The 14,423-nt window shown below is 33.2% G+C and overlaps 1 protein-coding gene across 12 annotated transcripts in view; it reads left to right on the forward strand.

Moving 5' to 3' along the window:
* Positions 1-14,423, forward strand: part of GRIK2 (glutamate ionotropic receptor kainate type subunit 2) — a 671,651-nt gene that overhangs the window by 297,128 nt on the left and 360,100 nt on the right. For all 12 annotated transcript variants that reach the window (XM_058435428.1, XM_032155777.2, XM_058435430.1 and 9 more), the window contains exon 7: positions 3,404-3,577. In XM_058435428.1, the coding sequence (XP_058291411.1) occupies positions 3,404-3,577 (174 nt within the window). The remainder of the gene's footprint in view (positions 1-3,403; positions 3,578-14,423) is intronic.

Raw genomic sequence — 14,423 nt, forward strand, 5'->3', positions numbered from 1 at the left:
TAATAGAAGCTGATGATTTTGAAATAATATTATTTCAGATATCAATTCAAAATATTACATGTCTTCTTTTTATGTTGCTTTAGAGAACTTTCAGAACATAATGGATCTTGAAATTAGTTTCCTGAGAAATCAGTGCTTTAGAAAAGCACAAATTCAGCCGGGTGCAGTAGCTCACGCCTGTAATCCCAGCACTTTGGTAGGCCGAGGCAGAAGGATCTGAGGTCAGGAGTTCGAGACCAGCATGACCAATATGGTGAAACCCCATCTCTACTAAAAATACAAAAATTAGCCGGGCATGGTGGTGGGTGCCTGTAGTCACAGCTACTCAGGAGGCTAAGACAGGAGAATTGCTTGGACCTGGGAGGCGGAGGTTGCAGTGAGCCAAGGTTGTGCCACTGCACTCCAGCCTGGGTGACAGAGCTAGACTCCATCTAAAAACAAAACAAAACAAAAGCACAAATTCTTATGTTATCTCAGCTCTATTCAGTTTTCGAAAATCAGATGTATTGAAGCTGTCCTTTCAGTAGATTAAATTTTCGATTCTGCTTTTGCCTATGTTTAGTTAGGTTTTTTTAAAAGCCAATATGCTTTAATTTGCCATCAGCAAATTGAATGTTACCTTTATATTTTGTTTTCACATACTCACCACACAATTTTCCCTTATTATGTATGAAAATCTGACTTTAACCTGTATCAAACTTACTGTTAGCTCCATTTCGTTATCAATACATTATCCTGACCTTTCTTTCTCTGTAAAACAGCTGTCTCTTTACTAATTCTTTCTTCCACATGTCCCAAATATGACAGCATCTCCAAGTTTGAACTTCATCCAATCTTATTTTCTCTTCAATTATTTTCTTCAGAACTTGTTAGTATTTAGAGCCTCAGTTATCATCTTTGTTCGAATGAGGTCTAAATGTTCTATGTAATATTTATGAATTACTGTATACTGTAAACACTTTTAATTGTTGTGCCATTAGATAATTTCAAAATATTTAAACTTTAGTGTCCTCTGAATTGATGTCTCTTCTGATTATCTTAAAAATTTCAACTTTCGTTGACTCCTGTATCACCAAGAAAATTTTACTGATTTTTCCTTTGTAGTGTCTCTAGCATCTATCTTCTCCATTCCCACAACAACCAGTCTAACCAATGTTTTCTCCATTAACTTGAAATTCTTCCAGTTAGTCTCCTTGCTTCTAGAAGTCTTGAAGCTGCCAGATCAGATTATTAAAATTTAATTGATTGCAATAGCTTCCTGTGATGACAACTCTTACCTCTAAAGGAGATTATTCATGCAGTAGGATGTATTTTACTTAAAAATAGCAAAGCTGGCTCTGGCATATCTCTATATTATTTCCTAGCAGACAACTTTTTGCAGCTTGTAAGAAACTTAGTGGTGAGGGTGGAGAGGAAGTGAGAGCATTCCCTCATCAGCAAATTATATTTCAGTGCTGTTACAACTCAGCATAAGCGTAAGATTTTGGGGAAATCAAAAGTATCTCTCAATAAGGAAAATAAATGAAACAACTAGTTTAGGATATGTAGAACTCATAGGCCTACATTTGAAGGCCTTTTATACTTTGATCCTAATCAAACTTTCCCATTTCCTTTTGCTACTATTCTCCTTTAGGAATTCTCATTTATAGCTGAACTGATGTGGATCAATCTCCTGAATAGGTTTTATATCTTCTAATTTTTGTGTCTCCACTCACACTTTGAATTCTCTTTTTGTCAATCATCAGCCCAGTCTTTCTTTAATGGCAGCTGTAGGGGAGAAAAGATTTCTTTTCCTCACACATCATGAGGTTCAAGGCTGAGATCTCTATAACAAAAGACAGGTTAACAAGAGAAACACATAAAAATGTATTTAATATAAATTTTATGTGACACAAAAGCCATCAGAAATGAAGACTCAAAGAAATGGGAAAATCTGGCGTTTTTGTTTTTGTTTTGGTTTGATAAAGAGTAGATAGTTATGTAGGAAAATTATTAGACAAAGGGAGGTTATGATTTAATGGCAATAAATCCAGAAAACTTAGCAAGGCCAAATTGTTCAGATTCTTCTTGACCTCCAGGTATAGGGCTGGATCCCTCTGGAATGAGAGTCTTATGACCTCCTTTCTGTGGGGGTAGGTAATTCTTTTATGGTCCACTTCAGGGGAGAAAGGTGGGATAAGGTCACAGAGTGACCTTCCTGCTTCTGTGTCTTCTCAATTTCCTATAGCCAAGTACCATATTTGGGGGTAGCATGTTCTGAGCCTCATCACAGCTAAGATCCCATCTGCTCTGTGAAGTTTTTCTTGACCATACAAATTGAAAATAACTTGTCTTGCTTCTGACTTCTTTTGCATTTATGATTTGTACTCTTTTACCACTTGGCATATATTGCCATGCTTTATTTATTCACCTCTTGAATATATCCTATCTCCTCGGCTAGATTGTAAACATTAAAAAATAAAAACCTAAAGATTCCTATGTTTTTCATAGCACAGACTAGAGCTCAGGCCAATGCCAGCTGCTTTCCACTGAATTGTATTCTTATTATCTAGCCTGTGTAGCTGTATGAGTCTAAGGCAAGCTGTTCACAGAACCAATGGCATTAATCTTGCCTTGATTCTCAATATTGTCCATACGTTCTGAGGATTAGCTATGCCAACTAGAAAGAGGGCAAAACTCCACATGCTGGATGTTTTCATGGTGGCATCCATTTCCATGATAGCTTTGGCCTCATATCTCCTGGGAAAACTAAAGGGCAGAGCAAGAACGTTCTCTATATACAGACTAGAAAAGGCATAAACACAAACAGGCATAAAGCGTTTATTGGAAACTTATAGTGAAGTTTCTAGGTGTGAGACGTGAGATGAAGGAACTGTATTGTTTCTGCAACCAAAAAGGCTAGTCTTCTTAGCATTTTTTCCACACCTTTCATATAGTTTTCATTAGTTAGAAGCCATATTTTGTGACTTGCTTTCTAAAAACAACAATCAAACAAAGAAACACTGACAAAAAAAAAATTAAAAACAGCAATAACCAGGCGAGGAAGCAGGGCATAGAAAAAATTAAAGCAAAATATTAATACGTAAAATAAGGCAAGCTATCCTAAACAGAGAGAAGAAAGCTATTGCAAATCTTAGATGTGAGTTATAGAAGATCCCATTGTTTCACTGGTGGATTTATAATAAAAAATATACATAGATTTTTACATACAGAGCATGTATCTCTGCAATGCCAAAGCATGAGGACAGTTTATTTGAATCTTGGTGATTTGTGATGTTTAACGTCACTTGACACAAAGGTGTTAAGTGACCTAAAAAAAACAAAAATAAGTGACTATTTCAGTAATACATGCCTGTGAAGATACTCTGTCGATAATAACAACACAATAACATTTGTCTTTTAGGACCTCTTTGCTCTTGATGTTGAGCCCTACCGATACAGTGGTGTTAATATGACAGGGTTCAGAATATTAAATACAGAAAATACCCAAGTCTCCTCCATCATTGAAAAGTGGTCGATGGAACGATTGCAGGCACCTCCGAAACCCGATTCAGGTTTGCTGGATGGATTTATGACGGTATGAATACCCACTTAAAGATCAGTTTGTGTGTTTCTAAATAGTATTGCATACATATTAACTTCTGGGTTTATATGCATACATATAAACTTCAGTTTAATTGTTTGACATTAAAAGCAAAATATCAGAGCTACAATGCAAATAATTTTATTATCAATTTTTTAAAATCAATTTTATATGAAAAACTTATGATTCCATCCAAGTATCTCAAAAGGCATTACAACTATCACCAGGGTACTACAACACAGGAATTTCTGTAGAGTTAATTAGTGCCCTACATGGGAGAAATGAGAAACTGAAAAGAAGACATTAATCTGATAGTTATCCTTCTGATCTTACCTATCAATATACGAATACTCTTCAACATGATGATTTCTGATATCTGGTGTCATATAAATGACTTATGTCACACAAAACACACAAAATTCTCCCATGAGCTTACTCACTCTTTAAGGCTGAAGACTAATCAATAATCACATTTGTCATTTTCAAGTCCCAGTTTAAACCCAGAAGCGGCACTATTGCATAAACTATAAAAGAAGGGTATATTCTTATATAACTTAGTTGTTTATACCAATGCTTACAATAAAAATCAATGGCAAGGTATACATAATTTTAAGTTTTCTTATACTGTGTCCTCCAAACGATAGGTAAAAATCAGTGTTATTAGTGTGTTTAATTTAAGCTACTATGTAAAAATAATTATTTTTAATAAGTAATCAATATAAAAATTATGACTGAGACATTTTATATTTTTTATACTAAATCTTTGAAAGATGGTATGTATTTGACATCATGCATATTAATTCAGAGTAGTCACATTTCAGTCATATTTGCTCTGTAGTAGCCAAATGTGCCTGGCGTCTACCTTGTCAGACCTGGTAGGTATGTATCATGTTATTTTTAAAAATTATAAATGCCTGATGTTTTCTTACTAAATCATTTATCTACAGACTAAAGTATCACTATAATTAAGGAAATAGCTTAGCAGTGGGGTGATATTTACATTTCATAGGTAATTACCACCTGCTTTTAATGAGTATTAGTCTAAATGGAGAATTTATAAACAAAAACATCCTCTATCCTTACATGTATGTAGAAAAGCTTTTTCTATTATGATTGTAACTTTTCCATTAATTACTTCAATGGCTTCAAAGCATGTTTTGATACTGTAGGGATAAAAGGAAAGTTTGATTTTTTTATCCTTAGAGGGTTTTGTAATACAAATTGAGTGCCTTCATAGAGACTATGAAGAAGAAATGGTTAGCCTAAAGGCATCAACTTTCTGAGGGAACAAAAAATACATTTGTTTTCTGTTTGTGAGAGAAATCGCCTACTAGAATTTGAAAATATATCCGTATGAATTTGTTTTAAAAGAAACACTATAGGGAAATTTTACTTGGTTGCATATAGAGATAGTTGACCAGTTCTAGTAGTTTAGTTTTAACTTACGATATGTTTGAGAATTTTTATTGAGAGGAAAATACCTACATAACTTAAGAATGAAAATATTTTCTTTCAAAGTGGAGCCAGATTTAAGATAAAATACAAACTAGAAAAAATTATAAATGTTATATTTTATTACCAGTTTAAAGATGGTGAATCAAACTTTTGAAACTTAAGACAATGCGATTTTTTAATATTATAATGTATACTATCCTTTAAATTGTTGTTATGATCATGTGAATATTTTTATATATTATATAAAGATATTTATATATTATAATAGCTTTCTTTACAATTCTTTGATTTCAGGATGAATATCTTATTTTCAATACCATTATTAAATGGTTTTACGAAAAGTAAATCAGTAGGTATCAGAACAATTTTACATCTTTATATATTGACTTCCACAGATAAATAAGTCCAAGGACTAGTGTGCCCCTTTATGTATCAGAATCATAAAAAATATTCAGTTTTACTTTGGTACTCTCTGTATAGCTATGTGAGTCCCTCTGTGACTTTACACATCATCTCCTGAAATGAAGTAGTCCCTAATTTGTGGTAACTTTTGAAAGACAGATAAGTACAAAGAATGATGTATTAATTTCCAAGGTAGAAGCTCTTGGAGAGAATTAACCTCTACAATATGGAAAAAGAGACAGGATATTAGGAGAATTACAGATTAATTTCTCTCTTTTTGGCACGAGTCTATTCCTCTTCTGTTTTTCCCTGTTGAACAGGCAGGTGATTTCTTGGAAGGGTAAAAATTTTAAAATAAAAATGGACTGATGAAAAATGTGTCTATTAAAAATCCTGGGCATTGTATATAAACCATGGATTCTGAGTTATTTAGAAGAATTTTCCATGCAATACTTTTCCCTTTGGTATAGTTCGTAAATATAAAGTAGATATGAAGTTTGTCATTAAAATAAGGGTTTCTTTCAAAATAGATGCAGACTGATTTTGTTTTCACAATTTCCCTTTTGGAAAATTAATATATTTAAAAATCTTTTCATCATATAACATTATACCAAAATTTAAAAATATATACATAAAATAGTTTCATTTTATAACATTAATTCTTAATTATAAAATAGCATATGATTAAAATAAAACCAATTGAGTTCTTTATTAAAATGGGGGCATATTTATGTCTTACATAAGTATTCTTTTTCTTTTCCATTTAAAATTGTATTGTAAGCATTTTCACAAGTCATTACATGTTTAGGAAAAGAAATTAATAGGCTGTTTCCACCATGAATATAGTCAGTAAATTAAGAGGATTCTAGTTCGAAAAAAAAGAAAAAAGAATTATAGCCTGGCATTGTGGCATTGGCAACATTCCCTTCAGTCAATTCATGAGATCTCAATGTTTGTGTATCTCTTGTTCTTTTTATCCCCTATGGTCCCATAAAGAAATGGGATTATCAGCAAAGTCTCTAGTGCTTGGAGCAAGACCTATTATTATCAGTATCATAATCATTTCCCATTGTGTAAGATCATAGTGCTCAGACTTTGACATCCTTTCTTCATGTTTGAGCTATAAAAGGAAACAGTAAATTGGATTCATAAGAGTTTTTCTAGTTGAGTTAGGATTTTAATTGGCCTTTGAGATAACTGTTTATCAGTTAAATGACTACTGAATACAAAACCACTTCACTTGCCATTGTAGTTTCTTTCTCTACAGTCTAGGGTCATCATATTAAAGATGTTAATGTTAGTAACTCAGTAAAATTTTTAGTTTCACTTGGTATAAACCCAACCAAGGAACCAACTCACACAGTACTTCCAAACCTGATCTAGTAAAGGAGGAAGAAATAAAGCTCAACACTCTTCCTTTACACATGAGGGTTTTCTTTTAACACATGATATCCCACTTTTCTCCATTCCCCCAAAATGCCATCCATTTAGTGCTCTGAACTTCCCAGACATAAACCCCTTATTGTAAAACTCTTTCTATACTATGCATTCTGTATTGTGTTCCCATCTTTTCATGCTCCTGGAGGTGTGCAAATACCTTTCAATGAGCATTACTACTGTTCTTTACTGCAAAATCAGATAACATCTCCCCCAGTCCTCTAACCAGACATTGTCTGCCTTTATATAGCACATTTACTATAGGATGAAAACCAGTGCCAATCAGAGCCTGATAATGGTGATACTTATTATTGATTTATTGAGTTTACAGCAATTTCAGGTCAAGACAAATCAGATACAAACACCTCAGGGTACATTTTAAACAGTCTAGCTGTGTCCCAGAAATCCTTCCCGGTGGTTCCAATATATATATATATATGCATATTAATACCGATGTACCTGTAATCCATTCAGTAGCTTAATAATTATCAATACTTTTTTTCTTGTGCTGATAGATAAAACCACATATTTCCTTGATAATATAAATGTATTAGGCAAATCAATAATAATCATATTGGTTGACTATATCATTTGGGTTTCCATAGGAATATTACTGTTTTAGAAGTTTAAACCCTGGACACCGACTGCTATCTCCCTTTCCTTTCACCTCAAAAATCATTAAGCACTGTCAATTTTACTGTATCAATATTTTTCTTAACTATATTCATCTTTTCAACCCAGAACTTTATCTTAGTTATGATCGTTCCCCTGGCTTTCCTAATAGTCCCCTCACTGAAGTCCTACTCCTAACATCTCCCTCCTACATTCACCTTCTTTCTAGTATGATTTTTTTCAGAACTTTGCTCATGGCTCCTCATCATTTACCAGGTGTAATTTGAGCTCATTTGCCACGTCTAAAAAGCCTTCTATGATCTGGCTCTTTCCAACTTGTCCAGCCTCATATTTGCTTACTCCCTGTTCCACCAAGCCACTCTCTCATCTCACCTTTGATGTGTCGTTACTCATCATGTATCACCTATTCCAGCAGAGGATACTTCCGTTGTTTAAACCACCTACCTTTTTTTGAATGTTTGGCATATTCCTACTCATACTCTAATTTTCAGGTTTTCTGTTACCTTTTATATGGAATGGGCACTGAGTCCTCCAGATATTTTATATGTGTGGTCCTTTATTTATGCACTTTATGTATAACTCCATGTTGAAAGTTAACTCTAGTGCTTTAGTTTGTTTTTATATCACTTTCTCAATAGACTGTCAGCTCTTTTGAAGCAAGAACTAGATATTGTAATCTTTGAAGTCTCTATACCTAGCTTAATGTCTAGTGTAAAATAGCTCATAATGAGGGATTGACTGCCTGATTGAATAAATGCATTTGTTAATTGATTTTAATCATGTTACATCTATGTTCTAATCACTAGTTCCTCTCATTTCCCCAAATATATGTTAGCATTTTATTTGCCCTCTTGTACTTTATTATCAAGATACCTAATCATTTAGAAGATGGAATTAGGCTAGTCTCAATGGCAAAAGCTTAGAAATACTTTAATACTTTTTTTTTTTTTTTTTTTTTTGAGACAGAGTCTCGCTCTGCCACCCAGGCTGGAGTGCAGTGACATAATCTCTGCTCACTGCAGCCTCTGCCTCCCCTGATTGCAGTGATTCTTGTGCCTCAGCCTCCGAGTAGCTGGGATTACAGGCGTACACCACCACGCCTGGCTAATTTTTGTAGTTTTCATAAAGTTGGGTTTTCACCATGTTGGCCAGGCTGGTCTCCAACTCCTGACCTCAAGTGATCCACCCACCTTGGCTTCCCAAAGTGCTGGGATTAGTTATAGGTATGAGCCGCTGCACTCGGCCATTAGAAATACTTTTGATTAAATAGTGAAAGTATAGTAAGTTAGAAGAGTAGTTCCCATTCTTTTTACAAAGGAAGAGATAATGTTTATGAGAGGTGAGTCTTTATGTGTTTTAATTCTAAAGCCCTCCTAACAGTTATTTCTTTATAACAACAGACCACAGACCCCAGCTTTATAATTTCCTTTTTTATTTGAGTATCTTAAAATAAAAATGAGCATCTTGTATATACATCTTACAGCAGGAATTTAGCTCATCCACTAAGGTGACACAAGTAATCATTTGTTACTGTATGAAGATTTACTTTTATAGCTGGGTGTGGTGGGGCAGGCCTGTAGTCAGCTATTTGGGAGGCTGAGGTGGGAGGATCACTTGAGCCTGGGAAGTCGAGGCTGCAGTGAGGTGTTCACCCAGCTAAACTCCAACGTCACACCCCGTCTCAAAAAAAAAAAAAAAAGGCAATGGAAATAGAACCATAGAGAAATAAAGTATGAACAGAACAGACAGGCTTTTTCATTTACTGCTAGAACAACTGCAAGCCCACCTTTGCTGCTATTTGCTTGTCTTAATTAATTATAGCTGTTTTTCTTCAATTCATTTGAAATGAATATAAATGTAAGGTTTTGGCAAGTAACGGATCAAACCAACTCAACGTTTTTTAAATTGGTGAAGCATTTTGAAAAAGTTGGCTTCATCTTATATTGCACTAAATCACCAAAATAAAAGAATAAAGAGTAGCAACATAATGAATTAATGAATTAACTTTTTAAAAATCAATTTTAGTACTGTGTATTGTATGCAGCACACAGGATTTAATACCAGGCACTCAGGATTTGGTAATGAAGACAATACCTCTATTTCATCAAATAACTAAGGGAATTGATAAAATCAGAAGATAGTAACTGTTTTTCTGATCACTTCACAATCTTTGTTGATAGAAAAATTATGTTCAAAGTGTGACGTTGATTGCTTCTTAATTTTGTATTTTGGGATCTTCTTTCCTGTCTTCCTGAAAATTCTTGTTAAAATTTCTTGTTTTCCATGATCATTTATGATAGCAAGAGACACACATATATTTACCAGGAATTGTACATAACTTCTTAGTATTTTGTCGAAAAATGTGTAACATTTCACAAAATTTATTAACATAAATGTTATAACTACTAGTCTTATTCTTGTTGTTACCACAGAAGAAACATTTTGGGGTTCATAATATAATAAAATATGGCAGAAATATTTGTATATTTCAGAGTATGTAATGAAGTCATAAGTACAACATTTGTTACATTTATATATGCTTGATTTAATGAATGGTAAAAGGACATGGAGCATGGAGTGTGAATAACAGAATGGCACTGTATTTCTTTATTTTATGTACATGTTAATCTTCTAAGATGCAATAAGCTACAAGCTAAATCTAAATGCAAATAATTGAAATGACTTAAAAACCTCCATTGTTTTACTAACATAGAACATTTCATCTAATTGCCTTTTCTCATTGACAGATTAAATAAGCAGCATTTAAGCATCTAAAATTGATAGAGATTGAATTTCTATTTTAAGTAATTGTTTTTTACATGAAAAATGGCAGTTGCAGTGAAACATTATCTTAATGGTCATGTTATTTTTATAGGTCAATTTTCAAACTTTTCACTTGGGAAAAGTAAGGGTAAATCAAGAGAGATTTTTTCCCCTTCACCCTGAAGAGCAAAATTTATCTTCAAAGCATTAATATAATATTATGTGACACCAACTTGTAAAGGATAAATACATTTCTGCATGCAATTTTCTTCAGTCTCTTATTTTATATTTAAAAATGTAGGGGAGAAAAAAACAACAACAAAAAACGTTTTCCTCTACCTGTCTTAGGTTTGTTCATTGTCTGGGACCTCTGACAGGAGACAGACTAACATGAAAAAATAACTGAAGTTCATTGTTGTATGCAGCACCTACTCACACTGAAGAACTCAGATGGGAATAGCTCAAGGGGTGGTTAGAACGTGGGCTTATGTAGCCTCTTAACAAAGAAAGCTATCTTTTTAGAAAAGTGCCAAGACAAAGGAAAAGTGATTTAGGAATTTAGGGGTGGCAAATTGTGAGCAGGTAGATACATACATATAACATTATATAAAAATAAAAAATTATATATATCTAATATTGCCACTTGTAGGATCATAAGCATATATATGTGACTATATCATATATGTGTATATGATCATGTACATATATCATGTGATATGATTATATCATATGTATATGTATATGATCCAACAAGTAGCATATTTTGGGGTGGCATATCCTGAACTCCTTCAACAGCTATATGGTTTTATGTGGATATGACGAATCACCAATGATATGAGGAAGTCTAGCTAGACAGAAATTTGTGGTGTTCAGGAAGGAGGGCCCCTCAAGGGACAGTCAATGTAAAGGACACCCAGAAGAGGTGATGCCCAATGCCCTGACAAAAGCATGAAGTCCAACTTTGCAGAGTCTGAGAACTGACAACATTCTGAGATTTAAGACTCCACATCTGCATCTGGACACTGGCATCAAGGTAGAATTAATGAAAGCAATGAATGTGACCTTGAAAAACAAAAATGCCAAGCTGCTTATTGAGGTAACAAGGCATTGAACTTGAGAAAGCAAGTACAGGGCACAAAGAAAAGGAAATACAACATGGTCAAGAAAATAGAGAATGGATTATTTCACTGGGGTAGGCACTCAGTTTCTAACCTGAGAATGAAGTTAACAGCAAGTTTGACATAATGTTCAATGTTGTAAGTTAAAGGAGTGGATTGGGAAACAGTGGGATATAAATCTGTGATAATGTTTTTTCATGCTAATTAATTAAAAGATAATTATAAATATTCTACATTTAGCATAGAAAATCAAAATAATTAAAAAGCACCAAATACTGGTTGAAATTATTAAAGAAGAGAGAGTAACGGATGGAATTGAGGCCTACAAGTAAATCTTATTATTCAAATATTCATAATATACTACAGCAAAGTTCTGGCTAAGGAAGTTTATTACTGTAACTATAGTGCACTCTCATCATAGAAGGAAGAGTGGATCTATTTTTAAAATGTATAAAATATGTTTTCTGGACGCCAGTTTGCATTCAGGGTAAAAATACACCAAACTTATCTGTATGTTGTATTTGGAATGAACTGAGATGGAGTAGACTGGTGGTAATTATCAAAGCTATAGATTTTCCCGTATTAATTCAATTTTATGAATAATTTTTGGAATTTGTTTTTGGCTCCTCCCCCCAAAAATTTAAAACCAATGCCATATAAAAAAATACCTTGGCCTCACCCCAGTCTTTAAAATTTGCATTTAGTTGAATACTTACATTTATATATGATTTTATATAAATATAAATAATATAAAATAAGGGGGAAATATATAAAAATATATAATTCTTATTTATATCTAAATTCATATTATATTATCTTAGGTAATATCTTAATACATTTGTGCTGCTATGACAGAATACCTGAGACTAGATAATTAATAAAAAACAGAAATTTATCTCACAATTCTGGTGGCCAAGAAGCCCAGATCAAGGTATTCGCAGGATTGGTGTCTGGTGAAAGCAACTGCCTGCTTCCAAGACGGCACCCTGTTATATTCTCCAGAGGGGAGGAACACTGTGTCCTCACATGGTGGGAGAAACCAAAGGGCAAGAGAGTGGTCCTTTCAGCCTGGAGCTCTTTTATAAGGTTGCTAATCTCTTTCGTGAATGTTTAATGCAGTGATGATGACTTAATCACCTCTCAAAAGCCACACTTTTTAATTCTGTTTTATTGGGGATTAAGTTTCAACATGAATTTTGGAAGGAGGCACGCTCAAACCATAGCAGGCACTTTTGTGAATAGTAAGCAATATTCATATTTATCTATTTAATCATATTCATACCTATATTTATCTATGTACTAAACTATACTATCTATACATATCTATACTCATTTTTATCTATTTACTAGAAAGACAGTGTCCCTGGTCACAGTATTAATAGGATAAGCATTTATAATACATAGACTTAGTACACTCAGTATATGCAAATGCTCTTTGACTTATGACAGGATTGCATGTTTATAAACCCATCATAAGTTGAAAATATCATAAGTCAGAAATGCACTTAATACACCTAACCTACCTAACATCATAGCTTAGCCTCGCCTACCTTAAACATGTTCAGAATATTTACATTAAGTAAGTATTACTTACGTACATTTAGACAAAATCATTTAACACAAAACCTATTTTAAGACAAATTGTTGAATCTCTAATGGAATTTATTGAATGCTGTACTGAAAGTGAAACACTGAATAGTTGTATGGGTACTTGAAGTACAATTTCTACTTTTTGCATATGGCTTTTGCAACATCATAAAATCAAAAAAATCACAAGTTTCATCATCGTTAAGCAGGGGATCGATTGTGTGTATCAGATTTTGGCATAGTTTTGTTATTAAATATTAGCTATAAACTATAAAAATATCAAAAAACAAATGACACACATAACTGTAGATTACATTAATTTTAGAATCAATATGTCTGTAAGAAATTTAACAGTTTTCCCTGCTGTGATTTATAATGAACACGTTGCAGCTTTTTTTAGTCATGTTCAATTTTAGAAGAATTTTATTTAAAAATAGAGATTCTAAAAACTATCATAAATAAATAAAGAACTTGGCATATAATCAAATTTATATTATATATAATGCACAATAATCCTACCTCTGATGTTTTAATATAAATATATTCCTCAGTAGATATTTCCATTTCTTTTGTTTTAAATTACCTACCTCTGGATCCCACCAGTGTAGAATTTCTCCTGCCTAATCCAAAAAAGTACTCAACTCTGTTATTAGAAATAAGAGTATATGCATATATAAAGAATATGAATTTTAAGGATGTTAGGATGTGTACAGTGGCCCTAGGAATAGTGACCCAAACAATGACTTTATACAAATTCTGAGTCTAGCTACCAGCAAATGTTACTATTTGTATTTGACATCTAATATAAATAACCTAATCGTGAATTGTATTTAATGCTTGCTGCATTTTACTGCTGTTTCTGCCTTATTAACTCATGCCATCATGGGGCAGTTATCATCTTCATTTTATAGATTCAGAAACATAGAATAGGCAGGTTATATATAGAAAGAAAGATCCCTAAACTATTGTCAGAAGTAAATATAAAAGAATCCTTAAGCATCTAAAGGAAAAAGTTGAGCATGATGAATTAGAAACCAGGAAAAAAAAATTAGATGTGCTGTCAGATTTTTTGCTTCATTTTTAACCTTATAGAATTTCACACCAGTTTTGGGTAAGGTGGTAGCTAGTTGGTCTACTAAACCCTCTTATTTCTTTCCTTACAGACTAAACTCATACATAGAGGTCATAAGCCACATCTGAATCTCATTCCCAAACCTCTCTAATGCTGTTACTTTAGGCAAGTTACCTAAACTCTTTGAGCCTCACTTGTCAGATAGAAATAATAAATTTTAGTGGGTTGTCATAAGGATCAAAAGGGATAATGAATTCACATATAAAATGTTGAAAACCTACCTGGCTTTTTATAATTATAAGTCATTGCCTCCTCTTAAAGGCCCCACGACTTACGGCATAGAATTTGACAGAGTGCTTGTAGTTTAATTAAT

Source organism: Hylobates moloch, unplaced genomic scaffold, assembly GCF_009828535.3.
Source record: "Hylobates moloch isolate HMO894 unplaced genomic scaffold, HMol_V3 SCAFFOLD_2, whole genome shotgun sequence".
NCBI classification, from domain to species: Eukaryota; Metazoa; Chordata; class Mammalia; order Primates; family Hylobatidae; genus Hylobates; species Hylobates moloch.